Genomic DNA, 26,505 nt, shown 5'->3' with positions numbered 1-26,505 from the left:
TTCCCAGATTTACTAAAGCTTTTGTTACAAACTGAGCAAGCAATGGCTTTGTCCCATGAGCAAGCAACGGCTTTGTCCCCTGTATGCATCCTCATGTGTTTTTTCAGATTCACAGCTTGACCAAAGCTTTTGCTACAAACTGAACAAACAAATGGTCTTTCCTTTGTATGAGTCCTCATGTGTATTTTCACACTTTGTGATTCGCTAAAGACTTTGCTACAAACTGAACAAGCAAAAGGCTTCTCCCCTGTATGAGTCCTCATGTGTCCTTTCAGATGGTGAGATTGGCGAAAGCTTTTGCTACAAACCAAACAAACAAATGGTCTTACCATTGTATGAGTCCTCAAGTGTACTTTCAGATTTCCAGATATGCTAAAGCTTTTGCTACAAACCGAACAAACAAATGGTCTTTCCTTTGTATGAATCCATGTGTGTTTTATCATATCAGCATTGGAAGCACACACTTTGCCACACTCTGTACAACAAAAGCTTTTCTTTCCTGTTTGACTCCTCATGGATGGTATTTGTTTGGACAATTTCATTTTCTGAGACAGCTTCTTGCTCAAAGACAACCTTTGTCCTTCCACATGTCGTGTCTTGTGTGATTTCACTGTATTTAAAACAGACTGAGTGTCACTGTCTTCAGTATCAGATTCAGAACAGTGTGAAGCCCAGTCATCACTGTCCTCAGTAATGTCAGATTCAGAACTGTGTGTAGAGAGGAGCTGGTCATCACTAGTTGGTTGCGATGTTCCACAGTGCTCTAAATCAGCTTGTGTTTTCATACGTTTAGTTGAGGTGCTAGCTAGAGGCTCTGTCTCTTGGTTTTCATCATCATCTTCACTTTTCACTGCTAGTAATGTCAAAGATGACCCTGCAGCCTCCTGTGGTCTTTGAAGTAGCTCTTCCTCAGGTTCTTCTTTAATCTGTGGAGTTTCTAGTTCCACCTGGACCAGACTGGGTCTCCTCTCCTGCTGTTCCTCTTTAATCTGTGGAGGTTCTAGTTTCACCTGGACCAGACTGATGCTCATCTCCTGCTGTTCCTCTTTAATCTGTGGAGGTCCTAGTTTCACTTGGACCAGACAGGGGCTCCTCTCCTCCTGTTCAAGGGAAACCTCCTCTTTACACACAGGAAGGAGTGTGAGATCTACAAGGAGGAGAGAGGAGTTAAGCAGAGAACTTCTCAATGTACTGTATATTCTGATTGTTTTATTCAGTTTTATTCAGACATGTGTCACATGTGTCAAGTGACACATGTCAAAATGTTTGTGTACAGAAACCTCATATCTTCACATTTCAACATTTAATGGTTTTCTATACGAATACGAATGCCCTACTTTGTTCTACAACAGTGTACAGTACAGGAGTGAAAATAGCCACTCTACAAGCGTTGCAAGCTTGTAGATTTGATATTTGTGCTATTTCCAACACATTTTAAAGAGAATGTGGAAGTGTGTGAGCGTGGGTTTTATAAATATTGAACCGATGAAAACTATAAAAAGAGCTTGTAAATAATAACTAAATTGGATCCATTGGAACAATGGTTCTTTTTTCCATTTCATGAAAAGTAATAGTGTTAGACATACAAGGTTTCCACCCGACAGCAATGATATAATATGCAACTGTCCGACTAGGGTTGTCAACGAATATTATCAGGGATGGGTTGCCGGTGGAGCCCACCGGAGCACCGCTACACTAGCTCTGAAGCTGCGCACGCGCCCCACATGCACGCGCCCACGAGAGAGCCGTCACCGTGCGTACCCCAACAACTACATAACAACAGCCCTCTACCTGGCTGCTTTGCATAACATTAAGCTACTCGAGAAAAGCCATGGAATTGAATGTGTCACATTCCTCTCACAATGAGTTGAATTTAATCATCACCCCAATCCGTACAAAGTTACTGGTTAAACGGGTATCAGCCTTGATGTTCATCAAGTTACATGGGCCACCTGTAGATGACTGGGACCCTACAGATTATGTAATAACTTGGACTAGATCCCATCGTTTAGCAGAGTACCCAAGAACGAGAGCTGTAGGCTACCAGACACTCACAAGGTTATGCCTGACCGTTGTTGGAAGTTCTTATTATGACTGTTCATATGATGATGATGTTTTAAAACCACTGTTTTGCAAACAATGTAAAGTCTTTAAAAAAGTAATTCAAGACAAGTTGTCTGATTATTTTAAGTACTTATGTGTGGGTAAAGGTAAAGTCTTTGTAAAGGGCTTTTATATAAAACTAAAAGGAATATTAAATAATTAATTAATAGAAACAAAAATAAAACAAATTATCAATGCAACTAAATAATAACAAATATAATTACATTAAAAATGACATATGTTGTACAGTATGTACAGTATTTCAACTAGCTGAGTGCCTATGTGCACACATGTGCACTCGTGCATATGCGCATGCATGTGTGCGTGACGTCATTAAAATAGAGCTCCACTAGCTCAAAAATCAACAGCACACCACTGAATATTACACATTCATATATAACATGTAATATTAAACGAAAATTTGATTGTAACAATTAAGATGCAAATACAAAAAAGATAATGTGTATTTAGCTAAATATCTCCACTTGTAACGGACCCTGGTACAGCCAAACCTTTATTTTGAAGGCTGTAGCCGGAACACGGAAGTCAGGGCGGCTGGCTTCCTGAAAGGGGGCTATTTAAACCAGTTCAGTGACAGCATGGCAGGAGAAATGTTTGTTACAGACGGCACGGAAGGAAAGACTGCACATATACTGCATGTCTAATAATAGACCTGAAAGGATGGTCAAGGAAACGACTGCACAGAAAATGTTTATTAATGGACCTGAAAGTATGGTCAAGGAAGGTGACAGAACTCTGCCATAGCGCCTAGCTGGAAGGGGAAAAAGGTATTATTTTTGTAACTGTTTTCTTGGTACTGTTGTCACTGTTGGATGCTTCATCGTTTTATTATGGTTTATGCTCTGTCTAATGGTATGGATATTGTAGGCTGTGTATATAAGGTACAATGTATTCTTAATGATTAGGAGTTTATATGTCATGTTTTATTGATGCAATGTTTATGAATTGACTTTTGATGAATGTATTGTATGTTTTCTGTTCTAGTTTTCACGTTGGGTTCCGAATAAAAATGATAAACTCATCAGTCGAGCTTCACCTCCTTCATGTCCAGCTGGGTCCGCTACACCACTTTCCCACGAGTTTCACTCAGACCACATTTTCTCCAGTGAACACATATGGTATTTGTAAGGTTGTGCGGTTTCCAAGAGTTTAAACCTTTTGAAATGCCCCCCAAAAAGACGCGGTACTCGGTTCAACCATACCTTGACCCCAGTTTGAGCATCACTTCGGTGAAGTAATTAATGACACCTGTCCTCCCCAGGGGGGAGCTATTTGAAAATAGCCAATCTACAAGCTCACAACGCATCGCGATGCGACGCGTTGTGAGCTTGTAGATCTGCTATTTTCAAAACCTCTTGCAATACAATGTGGAATATTTGGAATATACACAAATGCTCCCTGGGCACAAAACATTTTCATGAAAATATTTGAGAACAACTGGTTTAAATAATAATTAAAACATTTGGAATCAAGCCTAAATAAGCAACTACGCTTTAGAACCCAGCCCCAAAAAAAAACGCAGCCCGCAACTACCAATTTTTACAAGCAACTTTACAGAAAAAGAAGCCCATAGTATGGTTGGGGGACAGACGGAACTTATTTTATTTTACTCAACTGCACCCTCTACAGATCTGGCCAATGGTAGTTTATAATGACCATATCTGTAGAGGGCGCAGTTGAGTAAATAAAATAATTTCCGTCTGACGGACATATTTTATTTTCTGCCAAAATAGTGTATTATACAGAGAAGGTGGGGACCTGAGACGTTTCCCACCATGGAGAATATTTTTTCAACAACACAAAACAGCCTTTGTTTTGATGAACGTGGTGAATCGTTTTCTTTATTTTCACTACAGTTGGAGACCTCGCACGGTAGTGGAAGTTTCCAGTTTCCATTGAAATAGCACCGCTCCTAGAGAGAGAGAACTCGCCAACGCTCAGGACACAGAGCTAAGTTCGGCCAGAACTATGTGTTAGTTTGACATGAAGCATGAACCAACCTGCTCTGTGTAGTTTGATGTGTGGCTGTAGCATCACGTCCAGCAGTTTGTTTTGTCTCTCCAGCAGAGTTTCTAGTGTCTCTGTCTCTATCTAGAAGAGGTTGCACATGAACTCTGCAGCCGCACTGAGGCGCTCCAACACAAACACTCTGACATTAAGCTTCACACTACAAACATCACCACGCTGCTGTTTTTCCAAAACACACAATATCTCCTCTCCCACCGACGTCATGTGTTCATTTATCGACAGCCGTATAGACTCCATTTCACACATTTTACCTCCTTTATGAGACTTTTTCACCAAGCTCTCTGTTCCTACTGTAATATACTTATATAATGTGTAAATCTACTGTAATATACAGTGTAAAGGCACAAATATCAACAATTCCACCATTACGCTAACGGCTACTGAAAATAAACAACACACATTTACTTCCGGGTCATCGTGTTTCAAGCGTGCGCAGCAAAGGATCCAGGCACTGCTGCCTTTCGCCACCTGGTGGAGGAGGTGTGTAACTGTTACTGAATAAAAATAAGATTAGATAGATAGATAGATAGATAGATAGATAGATAGATAGATAGATAGATAGATAGATAGATAGATAGATAGATAGATAGATAGGTGGCCACCATGTAAAATCTATAAATGCCAAAATCTCAGTTTCCAAGCCACTTATAGAAGGTCAATCTTGGTGTTGTAAAATAATACACATTTTCTGGGACAAGGATAAAACTATAGGGAATATCAATAAGTGACCAATTCTGCCAATATTAGATCATTTGGTTCATTCTGGCAAATGTGTACACAATTATGTTTGCATTGGCTAGATTATGCACAACATATTGGTATGATTTTTATTACACGTTGACAGATCTGACTCTTGTTATTTCCTATTTATTTACATCAGAAAGCGTGTGTTTAACCCCCTTCAATTGTAGCCTCACTTGGTTTGATCCTGCATGCAACTACTGCGCTCCATTCCCAACAGTCTCAAGTCCCTGGTGACCATGATGCTGGTTGGAGCTGACCTGAAGGATCAGAGCGCTGCTGACTCCCAGGCCTGCCTCACTGTCTCACAAATACATGTATTACACAGCCGTATGAGTTGGGCCTGAGTGTAAACTATGATTGGGTCATGGAAGTGGAGAATCAGTTGGCTACTGCCATCTGTGAGAACATTGAGAAGGTTGGTGTTTTGTGTCCTGCTCAGCTACGTAAAGGGCTCTTCACTGTGAGTGCCCTAGCAAACCTTGATCATAACCCATCAAGAACCACAGCTCAGAGGTCCTTCCATGACTCAGGCATCCGTCTCTGATATTGGCAAAGCTGCAGCAGGATGCCTTCTTGGACATGATTGAGGGACCACATGATGAGAAGACCAAAAAAGCTTGGAGACAAGACATGATCACCAAGAGTCCAACATTCCAGTACTGGGACACCATCCTCAACATGGACATTCTGGGTCTGATATTTGTGCGGGCCCACAGAGAACAGGATTTTCCCCTCCATGTGGAGTGACTGAAGGCTCTCGTCCCATGGTTCGTTGCTCTTGATCACCACAACTATGTCCACATCCATGACATGGAATGCTTGCCAACGTCCATTCATGAACAATAATAAACAACACCACGAAGAAGGAATGACTACACAAAAGACATTCAAAGAGCAAACAGAAGCACTTGTGCACACAATCAGTGGGATGGGCAATCCGATGGCGTCAAAAGCCTGCAGTGAGCTGGTTGGTTGTTGTGCAAAGTGCTCATGCAAGAAGGCACACTGGCACAGATCTTACCACCTATACAAGGCACTCAATAATCTGGCACGCCCCTACCTCTCTGATCTTCTCAAACCTTACGTCCCCTCCCATTGCCTCAGGTTCAGTAAAGGCAACATCCTGAAGGTCCCAAGGCCAAGTGCCGTACCTGGGGGGACAGGGATTTTTTGTTGCTGCCCCCTCCCTCTGGAACGCAGAACGCAACTCCCCGACCATATTAAAGACGCTCCCTCACTTCCTTCACAACCACACTCAAAACACATCTCTTCAGAATAGCCTTTCCCAGTTGAGGTCTAGTTAGGATCTCTCCCCAACCCATGCTTATCTTTTTTATCGTTTTTAATCTAGCACTTATATCTTTATTGTTTTAGTTTTTCTTATTAAAGTTGGTTCCTTCCTTTCCTTATGTAAAGCGACTTTGGGTACTGTAGGGTAATGTAGTGCTTTTGTCCGCCGTGTCCACATTTTTCTAAAATCTGGTCCTAAGCAACCTGACTTTAACAGCATAAGCGCTCGAAAGAGGATGTTAATTTTGCAAACAGCAACGTATGGACCCCTCCAGGGCACACATACGGTACAGTCATATAGCCTAATCGGTGCTGGGTGAAATTGATATTCAAAACGTATTCCAATCATAACATAGCCTACCTTTTGGTGTGATTCATGTAGTTTGACAAAGATTATTACCATGTGTTATATATGATCCCACTCACAAACACTGAAGGAGTGCCGAGTTGTTGCGCACAGTCTGCCAAAAATATGCATGATGGCCCGGCCATGATGGATTGCTTTCGGGCTTCACATGGATCAAGGGGGAACTCGACTGTCCCTATAGGTACATGCTGCCATGCCAGGTAAAGTATATATATTGCTTTAATAGGCCTATTTTTGCATTAACAGGGTGCCATTGGAAGTTCCGAGGGAGCAGTGGATATCACAGTCCCAACTCGGAGGGATGAGACCTCGGGACCTCATCCCTTCTAAAATGATGTCTGGCAAGTAGGCTTAACAGACAGCGTAGGTTTAGTCAAATATTTTTATTTATGTAATGCATGTTTCAGGTTTTCGTTTTCTATGATACATATATGATAAAGAGTCATGGCTAGAAGTTTGTGATTTACTAGTAAATTACTACTGTATCTCCACATCTTCCACACAGCATTGTTCTGACAATATTACACTTTTTATTTTGTTCAACTGGACTTACGCTGTTACGATTGAGGTCCTATTTTGTTGTATTTGTGTAAGGTGTTGAGTATGTCTGTGTGCTGTTCTATTGACGGCCCGGGCTGCCAGTGACTTCACTAATATGATTGGAGGGGTAACTTTCTGACAGAGAATTTGCTTTCTTATTGGCTTCCCAGAAGAACTCACAGGATGTGCTTCTGAAAGAAGGGTGTGCTATCTATGGGTGAATGGGCGTGTTATTTAAATGACGGTCGATTAAAGCCGTCAGATTTATCAAGCCTCAGACCATTTGTACCCGCTACTACATTTGCAATTGTGTTGCAGATTAAACTTTTTTTAATAGATTTCATAGATTAACCACTTAAACCGTCGATACTTGGTAAACTTGACCTATGGCTCTGTACTTTGTCTGCTCTTTTTCCCCTCTACACCAAACCTCTATAATAATAATAATAAACTTTATTTATATAGCACCTTTCATGACATAAATGCAGCTCAAAGTGCTTTACAGGGGGAAATTACAAAAAATAAAATAATGCAAAAGTGCTTTACAGAGAAAGCAACACAAAACAACAATAAAGCAAAAAACATCAAAGCAGTTTAATATTGGCAAAAAATAAAGGCACAGTGACATAAAAAAGATCAACTAAAAGCAAGAGTGAAGAGGTAAGTCTTGAGCTGTGCTTTAAAGGTATCCACGGAGGGGGCCTGTCTTAGGTATAATGGGAGTTTGTTCCAGCAGGAGTTCAGGAGTTCAGCAGGAGTTCTGCTTTAATGATTTTGGACTTTGCCGTTTGTGATTTTTTAAAGTACTTAAAATTAGTAAAACGTAACTAATTTAAGTCAAAGCACTTGAAAGTTACTAAATTGAGTAAAAGTACTTACACACGCACTCACACACACACACACACACACACACACACACACACACACACACACACACACACACACACACACACACACACACACACACACACACACACACACACACACACACACACACAATAAAAAGACATTTGAGAAAACGTACTATGAGTACTTAAAAGTAACTTAAGTGAGTTAAATATTTAAAAGATGTTTCTGCCAATATAAAGGTATTTTAAAGCAGTCTTAGGCTAATGTGTGTGTGTGTGTGTGTGTGTGTGTGTGTGTGTGTGTGTGTGTGTGTGTGTGTGTGTGTGTGTTTTGATTGAATACTTTATTAACAGTTTGTAAAAAAAAAAGCACAGAAAGTAGCCTACAGTTTAATACAAATACAATGCTAAAAGGATCGAAACTAAGAAAGCACTATGACTTGTTTCCATTGGGGTCCTGTGTATTCAATAGCCTACTATGCAAAAACATCATATAGTTGTAATCAAAACGGGGGGGGGGGGGGGGGGGGGGGGTATCATTCCTGGTGATAGGCTTGATTTTTTTTTACAGGGGCCAGTTCCGAATTGCAGCCACCTGTAAGTGCTCTTTTAGAGCGGTTTTGAAGGAGAGTAAGGATTCACACTTTTTTTTATGACTGTTGGTAGGGCATTCCATATTTTGGTGGCATAGCAGTAGAACAAATTTAACCCCTTGTTTGAGCCAAATCTGTGTTGAACGTGTTTTGTGGATCTCCCTCTGGTGTTGTGTTTGTGGATATCTTTAACGTTTTTGAAGTAGTTTGACAGGTACATGGGTGTCTTTGTGTTTGTGGTGTAGTGTATCTTGTAGACCGGGCCCATTGTAAGTTGTTGTACGCTGTCCTCTACCCTGAGCCATCTGGGTAACCGCCTTCCATTCCAACATCCCACTACTCCGACTACGTGGCTTCCGCGTGCGGTTAGGGTTAGGGTTAGGTATAGGGTTAGTAACCGTCGGAAAGGCGACATGTCGGAAAGCCGACATGTAACCAGCCATCTGACCCTAGCAAAATGAGCAGGGGTTAGATGAATTGTAGGTGAGGCTGAACTCCTTCTAACGCTATATGGACCAGAGCTAGTGTGAGGCCAAGTAGTAGCCTGACCAGTTTGATTACGGAAGTCTGGAGCCTTGTTTTTAAGGCCTTTGTGGTGCTATGGTACCATTTAATGCATAGTCAGTGACATTGGATGAGTGCTCCAGCTAGAGCCCTCAATGTATTCCTACTGACCAGTGAGGAGATCCTGTACAAAAATCTTGTTCTTTGGTTGACTTTTTTCATTACTTTAGTTGCCATTCTTTCACTGGGAAGCCTCTAGCCTGGATTAGCCTCTAAAATACAACCCAGGTAGGTAATTTCCTCTTTTCTTATCATAACATTGTCACCCACTTTTACTGTGTGTGTGTGTGTGTGTGTGTGTGTGTGTGTGTGTGTGTGTTTAACCCCGAGCCATGTTCAGCACGCTACAATAAAGGGGAGAGAGAGCACAATGGACAATTGGAAACACCACTTGTATGTCATGTTCTTTATTTTCATTATTGACTTTATGGCTAAAATGTGGTCAAAATCATATGGAGCTAGGGGTTTAAGGGTTCTTTTAATACACTCATATTTTCAAAATAGGATCTTAAGGAGATATGATGCTAAGTTCATGCTAATCAGTCTAAAAGCCCCAAATTTGGCCCAGATGTCGCCCAGAATGCTCCAATTATTTAGCTAGGGCGCCTGAGCCTGCGACATTGGCATAAAAATATTCTTAAGTACCAAAAGTAAAAGTAGGCCTACTCGCTGTGAGCGTGTAGATCTGATATTTTCAAATAGCCCAAGTATAAAATAGGGCTAAAGTGGTTAATGTATGTTTTATAATAATGTATATCTTAGATCTGCAAAGTAACTATTTTCAAATAATTCTAGTGGAGTAAAATAATTTGTATATTGATAGACTAAACATATTTTCTGGACCAAGTAATTATGATATTTCATTTCTAATTTGGTACACATAATTACATTCTATATGGATCAATCCAACAGTGTAATGAAGAGGCAGCACTGTTTTGCCCTTTAGAGTAATAAAGTATCCCTAATGGGTAATTACGTAATACATATGTATACGTTTATCTGTTCAGCACATTTCAACAACGAGGCAATTCAGAATGCTTTACACAACATGAAGAGCATTAAGACACATTATAAAAGGACATTTGTATTAAACTAAAGCTAATTAAAGTCGTGGAAAGAATAAAATGACCGAATCAGTGCACAATCAAAAACCTCAGTAAAAGGCAGCAGCAAACAGAAAAGTCTTCAGCTTGGATTTTAAAGAATGTGATACAGATGTGACAGGAGTTAAGGTTAAGTTAAGTACAGTTACAGACTTTTGAACACTCAATGTCGTTTTAATGTTGTCGTACTTCATAGTTTTTTATTTACAAATTAATTGTATTATCCTCTTTTTATTTAAAGGCCATTTGCTGAAAGCTACCGAGATGAAGGAAGACTCTATATAACGTTCTTGTGCAGATTTGAGACAAAGACTGTGTGACCCTAGAGATGTGATACCACAAGCCCTGTCAAAGACAGGTTTCTTGTATTTTGCATATACCACAAACAAAGTTTTTACTGCCCTGTAACTGTAAATCTTCAAAGAACATTTCTGATTGAAGCTTTTCTTACAAGCTGTACAAGTACAGGGCTTTTTGCCTGTAAGAATCATCATGTGTTTTTTCAGATATTCAGACCGGTTAAAGCTTCTGTTACAAACTGAACAAGCTAATGGCTATTCCCCTCTATGAGTCCTCGCATGTCTTTTCAGAGATTAAGTTACATTACAGCTTTTGCTACAACCAAACAAGCAAAGGGGGTTGTCCCCTGTATGAATCATCATGTTTCTGCAGATTGTGAGGACTGAGGACCACTAAAGCTTTTGCTACAAACTAAACAAGCAAAGGTTTGTCGCCTGTATGAGTCGTCATGTGTCTTTTCAGATTGTGAGATTGGTAAAAGCTTTTGCTACAAACGGAACAAGCAAAGGGTTTGTTCCCTGTATGGGTCTTCATGTGTACTTTCAAAATTCCTAATTGTGAAAATCTTTTACTACATACTGAACAAACAAATGGTCTTTCCTTTGTATGAATCAACATGTGTGTTTTCAGACTTCGAGATTGGCTAAAGCTTTTGCTACAAACTGAACAAACAAATGGTCTTTCCTTTGTATGTGTCCTCATGTGATTTTTCAGATTGTGAGATAGGCTAAAGCTTTTGCTACAAACCAAACAAACAAATGGTCTTTCCATTGTATGAGTCCTCATGTGTACTTTAAGATAACTTCGGCTAAAGCTTTTGCTACAAACCGAACAAGCAAAGGCCTTCTCGGGCTTCTCCCCTGTATGAGTCCTCATGTGACCTTTCAGATGGTCAGATCGGCTAAAGCTTTTGCTACAAACCGAACATACAAATGGTCTTTCCTTTGTATGTGTCCTCATGTGTTTTTTCAGATTGTGAGATAGGCTAAAGCTTTTGCTACAAACCAAACAAACAAATGGTCTTTCCTTTGTGTGAATCCTTGTGTGTTTTATCATGTCAGCATTGGAAGCACACACTTTGCCACACTCTGTATGAATCAACATGTGTGTTTTCAGACTTCGAGATTGGCTAAAGCTTTTGCTACAAACTGAACAAACAAATGGTCTTTCCTTTGTATGTGTCCTCATGTGATTTTTCAGATTGTGAGATAGGCTAAAGCTTTTGCTACAAACCAAACAAACAAATGGTCTTTCCATTGTATGAGTCCTCATGTGTACTTTAAGATAACTTCGGCTAAAGCTTTTGCTACAAACCGAACAAGCAAAGGCCTTCTCGGGCTTCTCCCCTGTATGAGTCCTCATGTGACCTTTCAGATGGTCAGATCGGCTAAAGCTTTTGCTACAAACCGAACATACAAATGGTCTTTCCTTTGTATGTGTCCTCATGTGTTTTTTCAGATTGTGAGATAGGCTAAAGCTTTTGCTACAAACCAAACAAACAAATGGTCTTTCCTTTGTGTGAATCCTTGTGTGTTTTATCATGTCAGCATTGGAAGCACACACTTTGCCACACTCTGTACAACAAAAGCTTTTCTTTCCTGTTTGACTCCTCATGGATGGTGTTTGTTTGGACAATTTCATGTTTTGAGATAGTTTCTTGCTCAAAGACAACCTTTGTCCTTCCACATGTTGTGTCTTGTGTGATTTCAGTGTATTTAAAACAGACTGAGTGTCACTGTCTTCAGTATCAGATTCAAAACAGTGTGAAGACCAGTCATCACTGTCCTCAGTAATGTCAGATTCAGAACTGTGTGAAGAGGGGAGCTGGTCATCACTAGTTGGTTGCGATGTTCCACAGTGCTCTAAATCAGCTTGTGTTTTCATGCGTTTAGTTGAGGTGCTAGCTAGAGGCTCTGTCTCTTGGTTTTCATCATCATCTTCACTTTTCACTGCTAGTAATGTCAAAGATGACCCTGCAGCCTCCTGTGGTCTTTGAAGTAGCTCTTCCTCAGGTTCTTTTTTAATCTGTGGAGTTTCTAGTTCCACCTGGACCAGACTGGGTCTCCTCTCCTGCTGTTCCTCTTCAATCTGTGGAGGTTCTAGTTTCACTTGGACCAGACAGGGACTCCTCTCCTCCTGTTCAGGGGAAACCTCCTCTTTACACACAGGAAGGAGTGTGAGATCTACAAGGAGGAGAGAGGAGGTAAGCAGAGAACTTCTCAATGTACTGTATATTGTGATTGTTTCAGTTTTATTCGGACATGTGTCACATGTGTCAAGTGACACATGTCAAAATGTTTGTGTACAGAAACCTCACATCTCCACATTTCAACATTTTATTGTTTTCTTTTGTAAATGAATGCCCTACTTTGTCCTACAACAGTGTCTCACTAAAGGAGTGAAAATAGCCGCTCTACAAGCGCTGTGAGCTCGTAGATTTGATATTTGTGCTATTTCCAACACATTTTAAAGAGAATGTGGAAGTATGTGTGCATGGGTTATAAAAATATTGAACCAATGAAAATTATAAAAAGAGCTTGTAAAAAATAACTAAATTGGATCCATTGGAACACATTTCATGAAAAGTAATAGTTTTGGACATACAAGGTTTCCACCGACAGCAATGATATAATATGCAACTGATGCAACTGTCCGACTAGGGTTGTCAACGAATATTACCAGGGATGGGTGCTGCTCCACTAACTTTGAAACTGCACGCATGCACAACCCACATGCACGCACCCGCGAGAGAGCCATCAACACGCGTTGACGGCGCCTAAACAACTATAGAGAACAACAGCCCCTCTACCTGCCTGCTTTGCATAACATTAAGCTACTTGAGAAAAGCCATGAAATTGAATGTGTCTCACAATGAGAGACAATTGGTCTCTGCATTGCAGAGTGCAAAAAGGGATTCAGCCAGATTAATTTAATCATCACCCCAATCCGTACAAAGTTACTGGTTAAACAGGTATCAGCATTGATGTTCATCAAGTTACATGGGCCACCTGTAGATGACTGGGACCCTACTAGTGCAGGAACAACCCCTCAAAAAGAGCCTTAGTTTTTGAGATACCCCTCCCCGGAGTAGAACAAAACGGGACATAGTTTTTTCATATCTTTAGGATGTCCCCTTCATGAAATGGATTGTCCCAAGTTTTACTTTTACTGCAAAAGTCATGAAATTGATCCATGAAGTGACTCACCACATAGGCAAAAAAACGCCTACCCTGAAAGTAGGCTTGGGAGCTCCAAGTAAATCCTCTGTCATTTTCTACCTGCTGGTTATTTTTAGATCATACTTGCACAGATGGTCTACAGGTAGTGTCCCTACATCCCAAAACAATCAGAATGCCATATGTGGTATCAGCAGCCTTTTATATAAGGCCTTATATAGGCGGAAATAGCAAAAAGTCGACTTTTCTGAGCAATATTTACTTGTAACTTTGGTCCAGCTCTTTATCAGGGGTAAAACTAGATGTGACATTGTTTTTTCATGTCTTTAAGATGTCCTCTTCCTGAAATGGATGGTCAGAAGTTTTACTTTTACTGCAAAAGTCATGAAATTCATACACAAAGTGACTCACCACTGAAAAAGGGAGTTCGAAGTCAATCATTTCTCATTTTCTACCTGATGTTTTTTGTTTTACATCATACTTGCACAGATGGTCTACAGGTAGTGTCCCTACATCCTAAAGCAATCAGAATGCCAAAATGAGGTTCTATTGTGAATCGGCAGCCTTTTATATGAGGCCTTATTCTAGGCGGAAATAGCTAAAAGTGGACTTTTCTTAGAAATATTCACATGGAATACTGGTCCTACTACAGAAAGTAGACACACAGGGGTAGAAAAAACCTCAACCTTCATCTTGTTTTTCCATAACTTTGACTTGTCGTCTTCATGAAATGGATGGTCAGAAGTTTTTCTTAGATAGTCAAAATTCATGAAATGTATCCATGAACATTTGCAAAAAGAAAAGAACTATGCAGAAAAGTCCCAACCTACCTAAGTTAATCCTGCTTCATTGACCACCTACTGGTTGGATTTACATTATATTTGCACAGATTGTCTACAGGTAGGACCCCAACACCCAAAACAACCAGAAAGATATGTCAAAATATGCTGTATTGTGATTCAGCAGGATTTTAGGCTCCTAGGCCTTGTTAAATATTATATTATGAAGTTGTTTTTTTCAGAGTTACTTCTAATCCTGATCCATTACTGTAAAATGCCTGCAAACAAAATGACTGCTTAATAACAGGACATGTATTCTGTTAGGGCGCGCTCCCACCAAAACATGGTCGGCTAGCGTTAAACGCAGGTGTGCGCGGCCACAGTTTTTTGCAGCCAGTGGATTCTAAAAAACGGGAGTGACGCGCCTGTCACTCACTTTCAGGACCCTCCCCGTAGCCCGCACCGCCTGCTGCCTTGAGCACCATGTTGCTTCCTGAGTCTTGAGACGGTCCGCCTTCCACTCACCCGATTGGACAGAGGGCGAAAATCAGCTCCTGCCTCCAGCAGTTTTCTGCTTCAAATGGACAAGTCGTGTAGAGCAGATAAACGCAAGGTCTGCGCGACAGGCGGAAAGATCCGCTCTTGCGCGAATCCACGCATTTACATTGACAAAGCATTGGCAGATTCTGCCCCAGAGGTAAAATAAAAGTGCGGTGGGAGCGGGTCCTTACCATGTTTTTTCATATTCATGTGGAATCTAAAGATGTTTCTCAGGTAGGCCAAATATCCTGATGCCTCAAAACAGATGGAATGACAAAATATAGTTCTATAAGCCTTCTATGGTAGCCAGACTTAAAATGCAGTATGGGCTAAGTAGAATACACAACTGTGTGCCATTCTTAATGAATAATCATCAATCAGCAGCTTATTCTCAATTTCATATATTTATTTACTTTTTTGAGCAGAGTGGGGGGCAAACCGTTTTCCATAAGCTGCTGATTGATGATTATTCATTAAGGATGGCACACAAAAAGTGTATTCTACAGCATGGGCTTATAGAAATATATTTTGTCATTCCTGAGGCTTTGAGGTGTAGAGATATTAGGCCTACCTGAGAGATTCCATATAAATATGAAGTGGCAGGGTAAAAACATGGTATCAAATTGTATTCCCCTGAAGCAGTCATTTTGTTGTATTTGTAGACATTTTACAGTATTAATAGATCAGGATTAGAAGTAACTCAGATTTTTTTAATGCCTGTAACCAGGCCTAAAAGCCTATAAAACCCTGCTGATTCACAATACAAGCCAATTTTAACATATTTGTCTGGTGGCTTTGGGGTGTAGGGGTCTTATCTGTAGACAATCTGGGCAAATATGATCCCTTTTTCATGCAGGTGGGGGCAGTTCTGCACTTTCTTGGTGCAGAAACTTTATTGAAGAATGTCATGACCTTTGCAGTCAATGTAAATAGTTTGATGGTTGATAGTCAGATGACAAGTCAAAGTTATGAAAAAACAAGGTCAGGTTTTGTTCTACCTCTGACCAAAATCACAAGTGAATATTCCTATTTCTGCCTTGAATAAGGCCTTATATTATATAAAGGGCTGCTGGACACTACCTGTAGACCATCTGTGTACAATGTGAAAACAACCAGCGTGTAGAAAATGAACTCCCTATTTCAGGGTAGGTGTGTTTTTGAGTCACTTCATGGATGAATTTCATGACTTTTGCAGTAAAAGTAAAACTTGGGACAATCCATTTCATGAAGAGGACATCTTAAAGATATGAAGAAAAACCCCAATGTCACGTTTTGTTTTACGCCTGATAGAAGAGTAGGACCAGTATTACATGTTAATATTTCTCAGAAAAGTCCACTTTTTGCTATTTCCACCCATAATAAAGCCTTATAGTATATAAAAGGCTGTAGACCATCTGTGCAAGTATGATGTGAAAAGAACCAGCAGGTAAAATGAGAAAGGATTGGCTTGGAACGCCCTATTTCAGGGTAGGCGTATTTTTTGCAGTGGTGATCACTTAAAGTAAGACTTCACCGCTTTTCAACATATCTTCATATAATAATAGGTCCTCACTATTGCTCATGATAAAATCGTACAATTTTTTTCTAATCAGTCTGTGTCTCAGAGGAGGGCTGTAGACAGTTCAGAAACCCGTCTACCAGTGACATCATCAATGGGGAATCCAAGCTAATAGAAACTGCAGGCTTTGTATTCCTGGAAAGTTGCAATGCAATAATAGATTAGCCTGGTGAACCCTCCCACCGGAAATCTCATTAGGTTTCGAGAGCCTATCAGGCTTCGAAGCCTTATAACATCTCTACACTTTCACGATCTTCCGCCGGTTTTGCCAGTTCTGGCCTAACCGCGTGGTCACTTTTTACGAAATTCGGCAATATGGTAGAGGGCTATGCCAAACGGCGAAAACCCGAAACTCACAACCATTGGCCAAAGGGTGGCGCTGTAGCACAGCTGTAGAAATATGCCAACTTTGAAGAGGTACAACTCATGCCCTGTTTGACCCACAGCCATGAAACTTCGATGCACACATGCGTCTCCTCATGCCTAACAACTTTCACACTCTTGACTTTTGACCTCTGACCTTTAGATCTCCCACCATTTCGAATTCTATGAAAAGCAGTAAAAAAGACTCTTCCTTCGTACAGATTGAGCAATCTGTACGAAACTGTATACACATGAACTTTGGACCAATGCCGACAGACGTGAGCAAGCGGAGTTTCCATAAGTGAAAACGTTAAGCTTTTATAAGCCAATGAAAATTGCAGTTTTATGACAATTATTCATCTGCCCCTAACACATACATGCAGACTCACATTTGTTTGACACTTTGCAATATTGTAGAGGGTCCTTCCAAGTATCACTGAAACCAATCTTACTCCAATAGGTCAAAGGGGGGCGCTATAGCAATTTTTTGAAAATGCAAACTTTAAACAGGCAAAAGTCATGCCTCGTTTGGCCGACAGCCGTTAAACCTGCTTACACATGTGCCTTGACTCATGAGGAACACATGTATCACTTTGACCAGTGAGCTCTGCCCTTAGATTGTCTGCAATTTTGAGCAGTTTGAAAAACATTTAAATCCAGGATTTCTGAGCAATTTGCATGAAAGTGTGTCATGTGTGTGAACTCCCTTTTCACTAGTTCAGGTCTGTTGGCCCAATAGCTTGATCGCTTAATCATCTGCCTTGAAAGCACAGGGTTGCTGGTTCGAATCCCACCTCAGGTGGAATTCATTATAATTGCATTGCACACAACATGACTGTATCAATGAATGCATGTGCAATTGTTAACCAGTAAGCTCCGCCCTTAGATTGTCTGCAATTTTGAGCAGTTTGAAAAACATTTAAATCCAGCATTTCTGAGCAATTTGCGTGAAAGTGTGTCATGTGTGTGAACTCCCTTTTCATCAGTTCGGGTCTGTTGGCCCAATGGCTTAATCATCTGCCTTGATACCACAGGGTCGCCGGTTCAAATCTCACCTCATGCAGACCTCAACTCAATTGCATTGCACACAACATGACTGTATCAATGAATAAACATGCAATTGTTAAATGAAACGCTTATTGAGAGTAGTTGTTTTCAATGTATGATGTACTTCATTCCCTCTTTTGTTTTGTTGGATTCTCCCTTCTCACTGACCAAGGCTGTGGATTCAATAGCTTGATCAATACAGTGTTAGTCTCATGTGCCAAAGGTCCACGGTTCAAACCCCACTCGTCACAGTTTACATTTAAATTGCATTATACAAAACATGACCCTGTTAATTCAGACATGTGCAATTTTTAAACAATACCATGAATTGCTTTTGAGAGTAGTTGTTTTTTATGTATGACATACTTTCTCTGAAAATAGCTGATCTACAATCTCACACCTTTTTAGATAGCAACGCGTTGTGAGCTTGTAGATCGACTATTTTCACAAGTTTCCATTCCGAAATGTATTGAGCAGTTTGAAAAACATTTAAACCAAGGATTTCTGAGCAATTTGCGTGAAACTGTGTCAAATAAATGTTTGAGGCCCTTTTTCACAGGTTCAGGTGTGTTGGTTCAATAGCTTGATCGCTTAATCATCTGCCTTGGAACCGCAGGGTCGCCGGTTCGAATCCCACCTCATGTAGACTTATAATTGCATTGCACACAACATGACTATCAATAAATGCATGTGCAATTGTTAAAAATAACGAGAAATGTATACTTGAAAGTAGTTATTTTTAATGCATGACGTACTTCATTCGCCCTTTTGTTTTGTTTTGTTAGATTCTCCTTTCTCACTGTCTGATCCTGTGTATTCAATAGCTCCACCAGTAGAGTGTGAGCCTCATGTGCCGAAGGTCCCTGGTTCAAATCCCACTGATTACAGTTTACATTTAAATTGCATTGTACAAAACATGACCCTGTTAATTCAGACATGTGCAACTTTTAAACAATAACATGAAATGCTTTTTTGAGATTAGTTGTTTTTTTATGTACAACATACTTTCTTGTGAAAATAGCCAATCTACAATCTCACAACTTTTCAGATAGCAACACATTGTCAGCTTGTAGATCAACTATTTTCACTACTTTCCATTACAAGAACACAAAACAAAACGTTATTGCTAAATATTTGTCAACCAGTAATCTAGAGTAGTTAGCAAAACAGAGGCTTGGTTCATAACGGACTGAAAAACCTATAGATATCAACAGACACCATCAGGGAGGCTATATTTCTAGTTCAATAAGAAGAGAGGCAGCCTGTGAATCCATAGGTCGCTGATTTGATCCCTGTCCCCAACAATGCATTGAGGTGATCATTATTTGGAATTCTTACTTTGTTACAAACATACTCCTCACTCTGTCACTGTCTGTCTGCCAATCTGCCACTCTGTCACTGTCTGTCTGCCAATCTGCCACTGTCTGCCAGTCTGCCACTGTCACTGTCTGTTTGTCTGCCAGTCTGCCACTGTCTGTCTGTCTGCCAGTCTGCCAGTCTGTCACTGTCTGTCTGTCTGCCAGTCTGCCACTCTGTCACTGTCTGTCTGTCTGTCTGTCTGTCTGCCAGTCTGCCACTCTGTCACTGTCTGTCTGTCTGCCAGTCTGCCACTCTGTCACAGTCTGTCTGTCTGCCAGTCTGCCACTCTGTCACTGTCTGTCTGTCTGCCAGTCTGCCAGTCTGCCAGTCTGCCAGTCTGCCACTCTGTCACTGTCTGTCTGTCTGTCTGTCTGCCAGTCTGCCAGTCTGCCACTCTGTCACAGTCTGTCTGTCTGTCTGCCACTCTGTCACTGTCTGTCTGTCTGCCAGTCTGCCACAGTCTGTCTGTCTGCCAGTCTGCCACTCTGTCACAGTCTGCCAGTCTGCCACTCTGTCACAGTCTGCCACTGTCTGTCTGTCTGCCAGTCTGCCACTCTGTCACAGTCTGTCTGTCTGTCTGTCAGTCTGCCACTCGGTCACAGTCTGCCAGTCTGCCACTCTGTCACAGTCTGCAAGTCTGCCACTCTGTCACTGTCTGTCTGTCTGTCTGTCTGCCAGTCTGCCACAGTCTGTCTGTCTGCCAGTCTGCCACTCTGTCACAGTCTGCCAGTCTGCCACTCTGTCACTGTCTGTCTGTCTGTCTGCCAGTCTGTCAGTCTGCCACTCTGTCACAGTCTGTCTGTCTGCCAGTCTGCCACTCTGTCACAGTCTGCCAGTCTGCCACTCTGTCACAGTCTGCCACTCTGTCACAGTCTGCCAGTCTGCCAGTCTGTCACAGTCTGCCAGTCTGTCACTGTCTGTCTGTCTGCCAGTCTGCCTCAGTCTGTCTGTCTGCCAGTCTGCCACAGTCTGCCACTCTGTCACAGTCTGCCAGTCTGCCAGTCTGTCACAGTCTGCCAGTCTGCCACTCTGCCAGTTTTCTCGAAACCGCTCATTGCTGCTTGCAGCTATATTTTCCATTTGATTTCAGGAGAGAGTCTGGCTTCATCCACCTTTCTGCAATATTCGCTCTGTACGCCGACCTGACGAGCCTATCAGCGTCGTCGCTCATCGTTCTGTGATTGACAGCGACAGTTGGCCAATCAGGTGGCGAGTTCGAGTGAGCCCGAATGATGCCGAGTGCTGCCTGACTGCAGCGAAAAAAGACTAACGGCAGCCATTGTTTTTTTGTGCGAGTGCCGTCACTTCTTAGTTTCGGTTATGAAACGGTCTCAAACTTCGTTTTTGAGGCACGGAATTTACTTTTAAGATATCGTTTGGATAGAATTTAGTTGTTTAACTTCATATATGTGGTCAATTAATCATGACAGAGCCTATTTAAAAATATAAATTCAGAGAACCGGGAGGGGCGGGCTGTGACACGCATGTATCCGAATAAGGCAACCTATTTTGGGCATGGCGATCTCAAAAGTCCCGTTGCGTCATATTAGTGACGGAGTGGTAAAAATCCACTGCAATTGGCTGAAGGGGAAAAACGATCATTGGCTGAAGGGGTTGTCAGTCAATGGTATTACTCCCGCCCAACTCCAGCCCACAGCGAATATTGCAGAAAGGTGGATCAGCCCAGACTAACTCCTGAAATCAAATGGAAATGAGATTTCCGGAGGGAGGGTTCACCAGGCTAATAATAGATCCCATTGTTCTCGCCATAATAAAAATCGGAATAAAAAAATTGTATTCTTTTTGGGGGGAAAAATCCTGCCTAACGATGATGTCACTGGTAGACGGGTTTCTGGACTGTCCACAGCCCTCCTACGAGACACAGACCAAGTAGAAAAAAATGGTATCATTTTATCATGAGCATTAGTGAGGACCTATTATATGAAGATATGTTGAAAAGTGGTGAAGTCGTCCTTTAATGGATGAATTTCATGACTTTTGCAGTAAAGGTCAAACTTCTGACCATCCATTTCAAGAAGAGGACATCTTAAAGACATGAAAAAACAATGTCACATCTAGTTCTACCCCTGATAAAGAGTTGGACCAAAGTTACACGTATATATTGCCCAGAAAAGTCAACTTTTTGATATTTCCGCCTATTTAAGGCCTTATATAAAAGGCAGCTGATTCACAATAGAACCACATATTGGCATTCTGATTGTTTTGGGATGTAGGGACACTACCTGTAGACCATCTGTGGAGGTATGATCTAAAAACAACCAGCAGGTAGAAAATGACAGAGGATTTACTCCCACTTTCAGGGTAGGCGTTTTTTTTGCCTATGTGGTGAGTCACTTCATGGATCAATTTCATGACTTTTGCAGTAAAAGTAAAACTTGGGACAATCCATTTCATGAAGGGGACATCCTAAAGATATGAAAAAAATATGTCCCGTTTTGTTCTACCCGGGGAGGGGTATAGTCAACTTTTGGGCTATTGGTTCCTGCACTATACAGATTATGTAATAACATAGAATAGATCCCATCGTTTAGCAGAGGACCCAAGAACATGAGCTGTAAGCTACCAGACACTCACAAGGTTATGCCTGACCGTTGTTGGAAGTTCTAAAGCTGGCTCCACACCAAACAGACGCGGACCGATTTGGGGCCGAATCGGTGTCGGGAAGCGTCGTATATAGTCGTCCAGTCGGTTAGGGGTCCGTCGGGGGTCCGTCGGGACCTTTTCGGCCGACCGGACATGTCCGGTCGGGCTAGCCAACGGGCTAGCCGACTGGAGTAGCCATGTGGCAGAGAAGTAGTATCAACAAACATGCAGCGTGCTATCTATCAGTGTTGCCAGATTATGTGAGAGAAACAAGCGACCATGTATATGAAAACCTACATTCACTGTTTCTCTTAATATTTTCGAAATGTGCTCAGTTTTGGCTATTTTCTGGGTGCTAATTTCAATAAATTAATTAATGTATTTAATTTTTATTATTCGAATAACCGTTTTCAAAAATGTTGTGTCAGCAGTGGTGGAAAAAGTACTCAAATGTTGAGTAAAAGTATCAATGCACGATTTTCCTGTCAATAAGTTATTTTTTTTAGACACCAGACAGTCCCCTGTTCGTTTGTCAACAATGATCTAAATGGGAAGTTTATTTCAGCAGCTAGAATGTGACTGGCTGTCGGGTGGAAATCTTGTATGTTCCTTTTTTATTATTATTTAAAAACAATTTAAAATCGTGAAAATAGCCAATCTACAAGCTGTAATTATTAATAATTAAGAAATAGTATATTTTAAAGAGTGAAAAATCAACTAAAGTCATTATTAGTGCAAGTTCAAAAATAGCAGATCTACAAGCTCAGAACGCGTGCATCGCAACACGTTGTGAGCTTGTAGATCTGCTATTTTCAAATAGATTATAGGTATAAAATAGGGCTAAAGTGGTTAATGTATGTTTTACAATGATTTATATCTGCAAATGAACTAGTAACTAAACATTTCAAATAATTGTTGTGGAGTAAAAGTATAGACAATTGGAAATACTCCAGTAAAGTAAAAGTACCTCAAAATTGTACTGAAGTACAGTACTTGAGTAAATGTACTTGTTACTTTACACCACTGCACATCAGTGAAGAAAAAAAAAAAACGCTGGGAACATCCAAGTGACTTTGCCCAAAGTCGCTTATAATAAGCAGACTTGGCAACTAGGCTGAAAGTAATCTCTCAAGAATTGCAGAGGGCGCTGTTTTTCCTTTTTCTTTGGTGATGGGTTTCTAGATTGGGCTGGAAGTTATTCGAATTAGCATATCAAAGGGCGAGTCGGCCGACAGACTAAATGCCAACTTTTGCCAACCAAATACCAGTCTGTTGCAGTCAGAAGTAGTCAGAAGTAGTCAGAACCAGTCTGTTTGATGTGTAAGGGGCTTTATGACTGTTCATATGATTGTTTTAAAACCACTGTTTTGCAAACAATGTTAAGTCTTTAAAAAAAGTCATTCAAGGCAATGCCATAATGTTGAATACAGTATTTCAACTAGCAGAGTGCTTATGTGCACACTAGCCCTAGAATGTCTGTAATCTTACATACATTTCATGTATTCCAAATACACAGTCATAGATGGATCTGGTCGGCGCCCTGTGTAGTTGCGATCTGCGCGGCCGTAAAAGTGCTCTAAACTCCGTCTGTACTCACCCAATAATTAATTCCTAAGACTTGGAGTCATTTATTGTCCTCTAGTTTCATATCCGTTTGAAAGTCCTGGCAGAAAACGTGTGTTTAGTGAAATATCTCCACTTTTCCACGAGCTGCACACGGACGACTTTCTGTACGGGTGAGGGGGACCTGGAATGAGTGCAGGACTGAATATGTAAACTTCCTTTGGGACGCACAAATGTTTGGGACACACAATTGGCAGATGGAGTGACTCATTACCCCGCACCAATCACAAGCACCTGTCAATTGTGTGCCCCGTTCGTTTGTGCTTCCCTGTATCAACTTGTGATGACGTTTGTGATGTTTGGGTAAATTCGGTCCTTCACTCAAGTCGGGTCCCCCTCACCCGTACAGAAAGTCGTCCGTGTGCAGCTCGTGGAAAAGTGGAGATATTTCACTAAACACACGTTTTCTGGCAGAACTTTGAAATGGATATTTTATTTATTTATATGTTTATTTGACAGGGACAATACAAAAAACAATGAATCAGTTATAAAAACATGAAAACGTTGCAATTGTACAAGGGGTTTATAGCCGAGGCTAATTTGCGACCCCAGTCCCTGGTTAGACCTTTCTATACAAATATAAATATCTACCTAAAAAATTGGTTACAAAAAGGACATGCATGAAGCTCTAATCTAAACAAGTACAATAACAATAACATTCCCAAATTACATTCATTAAAGCAGTGACATTTACGTTTAAAAACGTGCCTAACATTAGTGTTCACAGCTTTGGTTTGATTTCAGCCAGTATTTAACCTTTTCATTAAATATTTTGAGATCTGTTAGTTTTTTTTATTTCAGTTGGTAGGGCATTCCACAAGTGTATCCCTTTCACTGAATAAGATGACTGACCAAAAGTGGTGCTGCGCATTGCTACCTTGTGGTCTCCATTCGCTGATCCCCTGGTGATTCTATTAGTACCTGTCCCTTTCACCTGAGGACAAAGTACAGCTGGGGCAAGATCATTAACACATTTAAAAATCAATTTGATGAAGGAGAATTTAATAAAACTGTCAAAACTAAGCATGTCATATTTTCTAAGGATTATGCAGTGGTGCCATTTCATTCGTTTTTTATCCATTATTTTCAGTGCTTGTTTATACATAGCCCTAGAATGTCTGTGATCTTACATACATTTCAAGTATTTCAAATACACAGTCATAGATAACTCTCAAGTTTAGTCAAATATCTCCACTTTTCCACGAGCTGCACACGGACGACTGTATGGACGCGCTAGGGGGGAGCGACTTGACAGACGGACCCGTTTAGGTAAATGAGTCCGTCAGTCAAGTCGCTCCCCCCTAGCGCGTCCATACAGTCGTCCGTGTGCAGCTCGTGGAAAAGTGGAGATATTTGACTAAACACACGTTTTCTGGCAAAACTTTCAAATGGATATGAAACTAGAGGACAAAATATGACTCCAAGTCTTAGGAATTAATTATTGGGTGAGTACAGACGGAGTTTAGAGCACTTTTACGGCCGCGCAGATCATCACTACACAGCGCGGCGACGAGAGTTATCTATGACTGTGTATTTGAAATACTTGAAATGTATGTAAGATCACAGACATTCTAGGGCTAGTTTATACAGTGATGCACAGATATGAAACTAGAGGACAATAAATGACTCCAAGTCTTAAGAATAGAGCTCCACTAGCTCAAAAATCAACAGCACACCACTGAATATTACACATTCATACATAAAATGTAATATTAAAGGAATATTTGATTGTAACAATTAAGATGCAAATACAAAAAAAACACAAAAAATAAAATGTGTTTTTAGCAAAATATCTCCACTTTCCCACGAGTTTCACTCAGACCACATTTTCTCCAGTGAACACATAATGGTATTTGTAAGGTTGTGCGGTTTCCAAGAGTTTAAACCTTTTGAAATTCCCCCCAAAAAGACGCAGTACTCGGTTCAACACTCCCCTGACCCCAGTTTGAGCATCACTGCAGTGAAGTAATTAATGACACCTGTCCTCCCCGGGGGGGAGCTATTTGAAAATAGCCGATCTACAAGCTCACAATGCATCGCGATGCGACGCTTGTAGATCTGCTATTTTCAAAACCTCTTGCAATACAATGTGGAATATTTGGAATATACACAAATGCTCCCCACTGGTTTGAATAATAATTAAAACATTTGGAATGAAGCCTAAATAAGCAACAACACTTTAGAAACTAGCCCCAAAAAAACGCAACCCGCAACTAGCAATTTTTACAAGCAACTTTACAGAAAAAGAAGCCCATAATATGCTGGGCCAGACGGAAATTATTTTATTTACTCAACTGCACCCTCTACAGATCTGGCCAATGGTAGTTTATAACGACAAGATCTGTAGAGGGCGCAGTTGAGTAAAATCATTTCCGTCTGACGGACATATTTTATTTTCTGCCAAAATAGTGTATTATACAGAGAAGGTGAGAACCTGACACGTTTCCCACCATGGAGAATAGTCTTTCAACAACACAAAACAGCCTTTGTTTCGATGAGTAGTGAAATCATTGTCTTTATTTTCACTACAGTTGGAGACCTCGCACGGTAGTGGAAGTTTACAGTTTACATTGAAATAGCACCGCTCCTAGAGAGAGAGAACTCGCCAACGCTCAGGACACAGATCTAAGTTCGGCCAGAACTACATGTGTTAGTTTGACATGAAGCATGAACCAACCTGCTCTGTGTAGTTTGATGTGTGGCTGTAGCATCACGTCCAGCAGTTTGTTTTGTCTCTCCAGCAGAGTTTCTAGTGTCTCTGTCTCTCTCTGGAAGAGGTTGCACATGAACTCTGCAGCCGCACTGAGGCGCTCCAACACAAACACTCTGACATTAAGCTTCACACTACAAACATCACCACGCTGCTGTTTTTCCAAAACACACAATATCTCCTCTCCCACCGACGTCATGTGTTCATTTATCGACAGCCGTACAGACTCCATTTGACACATTTTA

At 40.9% G+C, this 26,505-nt stretch overlaps 1 protein-coding gene across 1 annotated transcript; it reads right to left on the bottom strand.

The window, feature by feature from the left end:
• Positions 1–271: 271 nt before the first annotated feature.
• Positions 272–26,505, bottom strand: LOC311060054 (uncharacterized protein; the record flags this gene model as incomplete). The annotated part of the gene is made up of 6 exons (XM_084078182.1): positions 26,228–26,505; positions 12,238–12,684; positions 5,557–5,768; positions 4,125–4,215; positions 461–1,147; positions 272–300 (listed from the first exon to the last, which is right to left on the bottom strand). The coding sequence occupies exons 1-6, from the start codon at positions 26,499–26,501 to the stop codon at positions 272–274; spliced, it is 1,740 nt and encodes a 579-aa protein (XP_083934308.1). The 5' UTR covers positions 26,502–26,505.

The sequence above is a fragment of the Gymnoscopelus microlampas genome (assembly GCF_963454915.1).
Source record: "Gymnoscopelus microlampas genome assembly, chromosome: 14".
NCBI lineage: Eukaryota > Metazoa > Chordata > Actinopteri > Myctophiformes > Myctophidae > Gymnoscopelus > Gymnoscopelus microlampas.
This window is presented reverse-complemented; position numbering and strand designations above follow the sequence as displayed.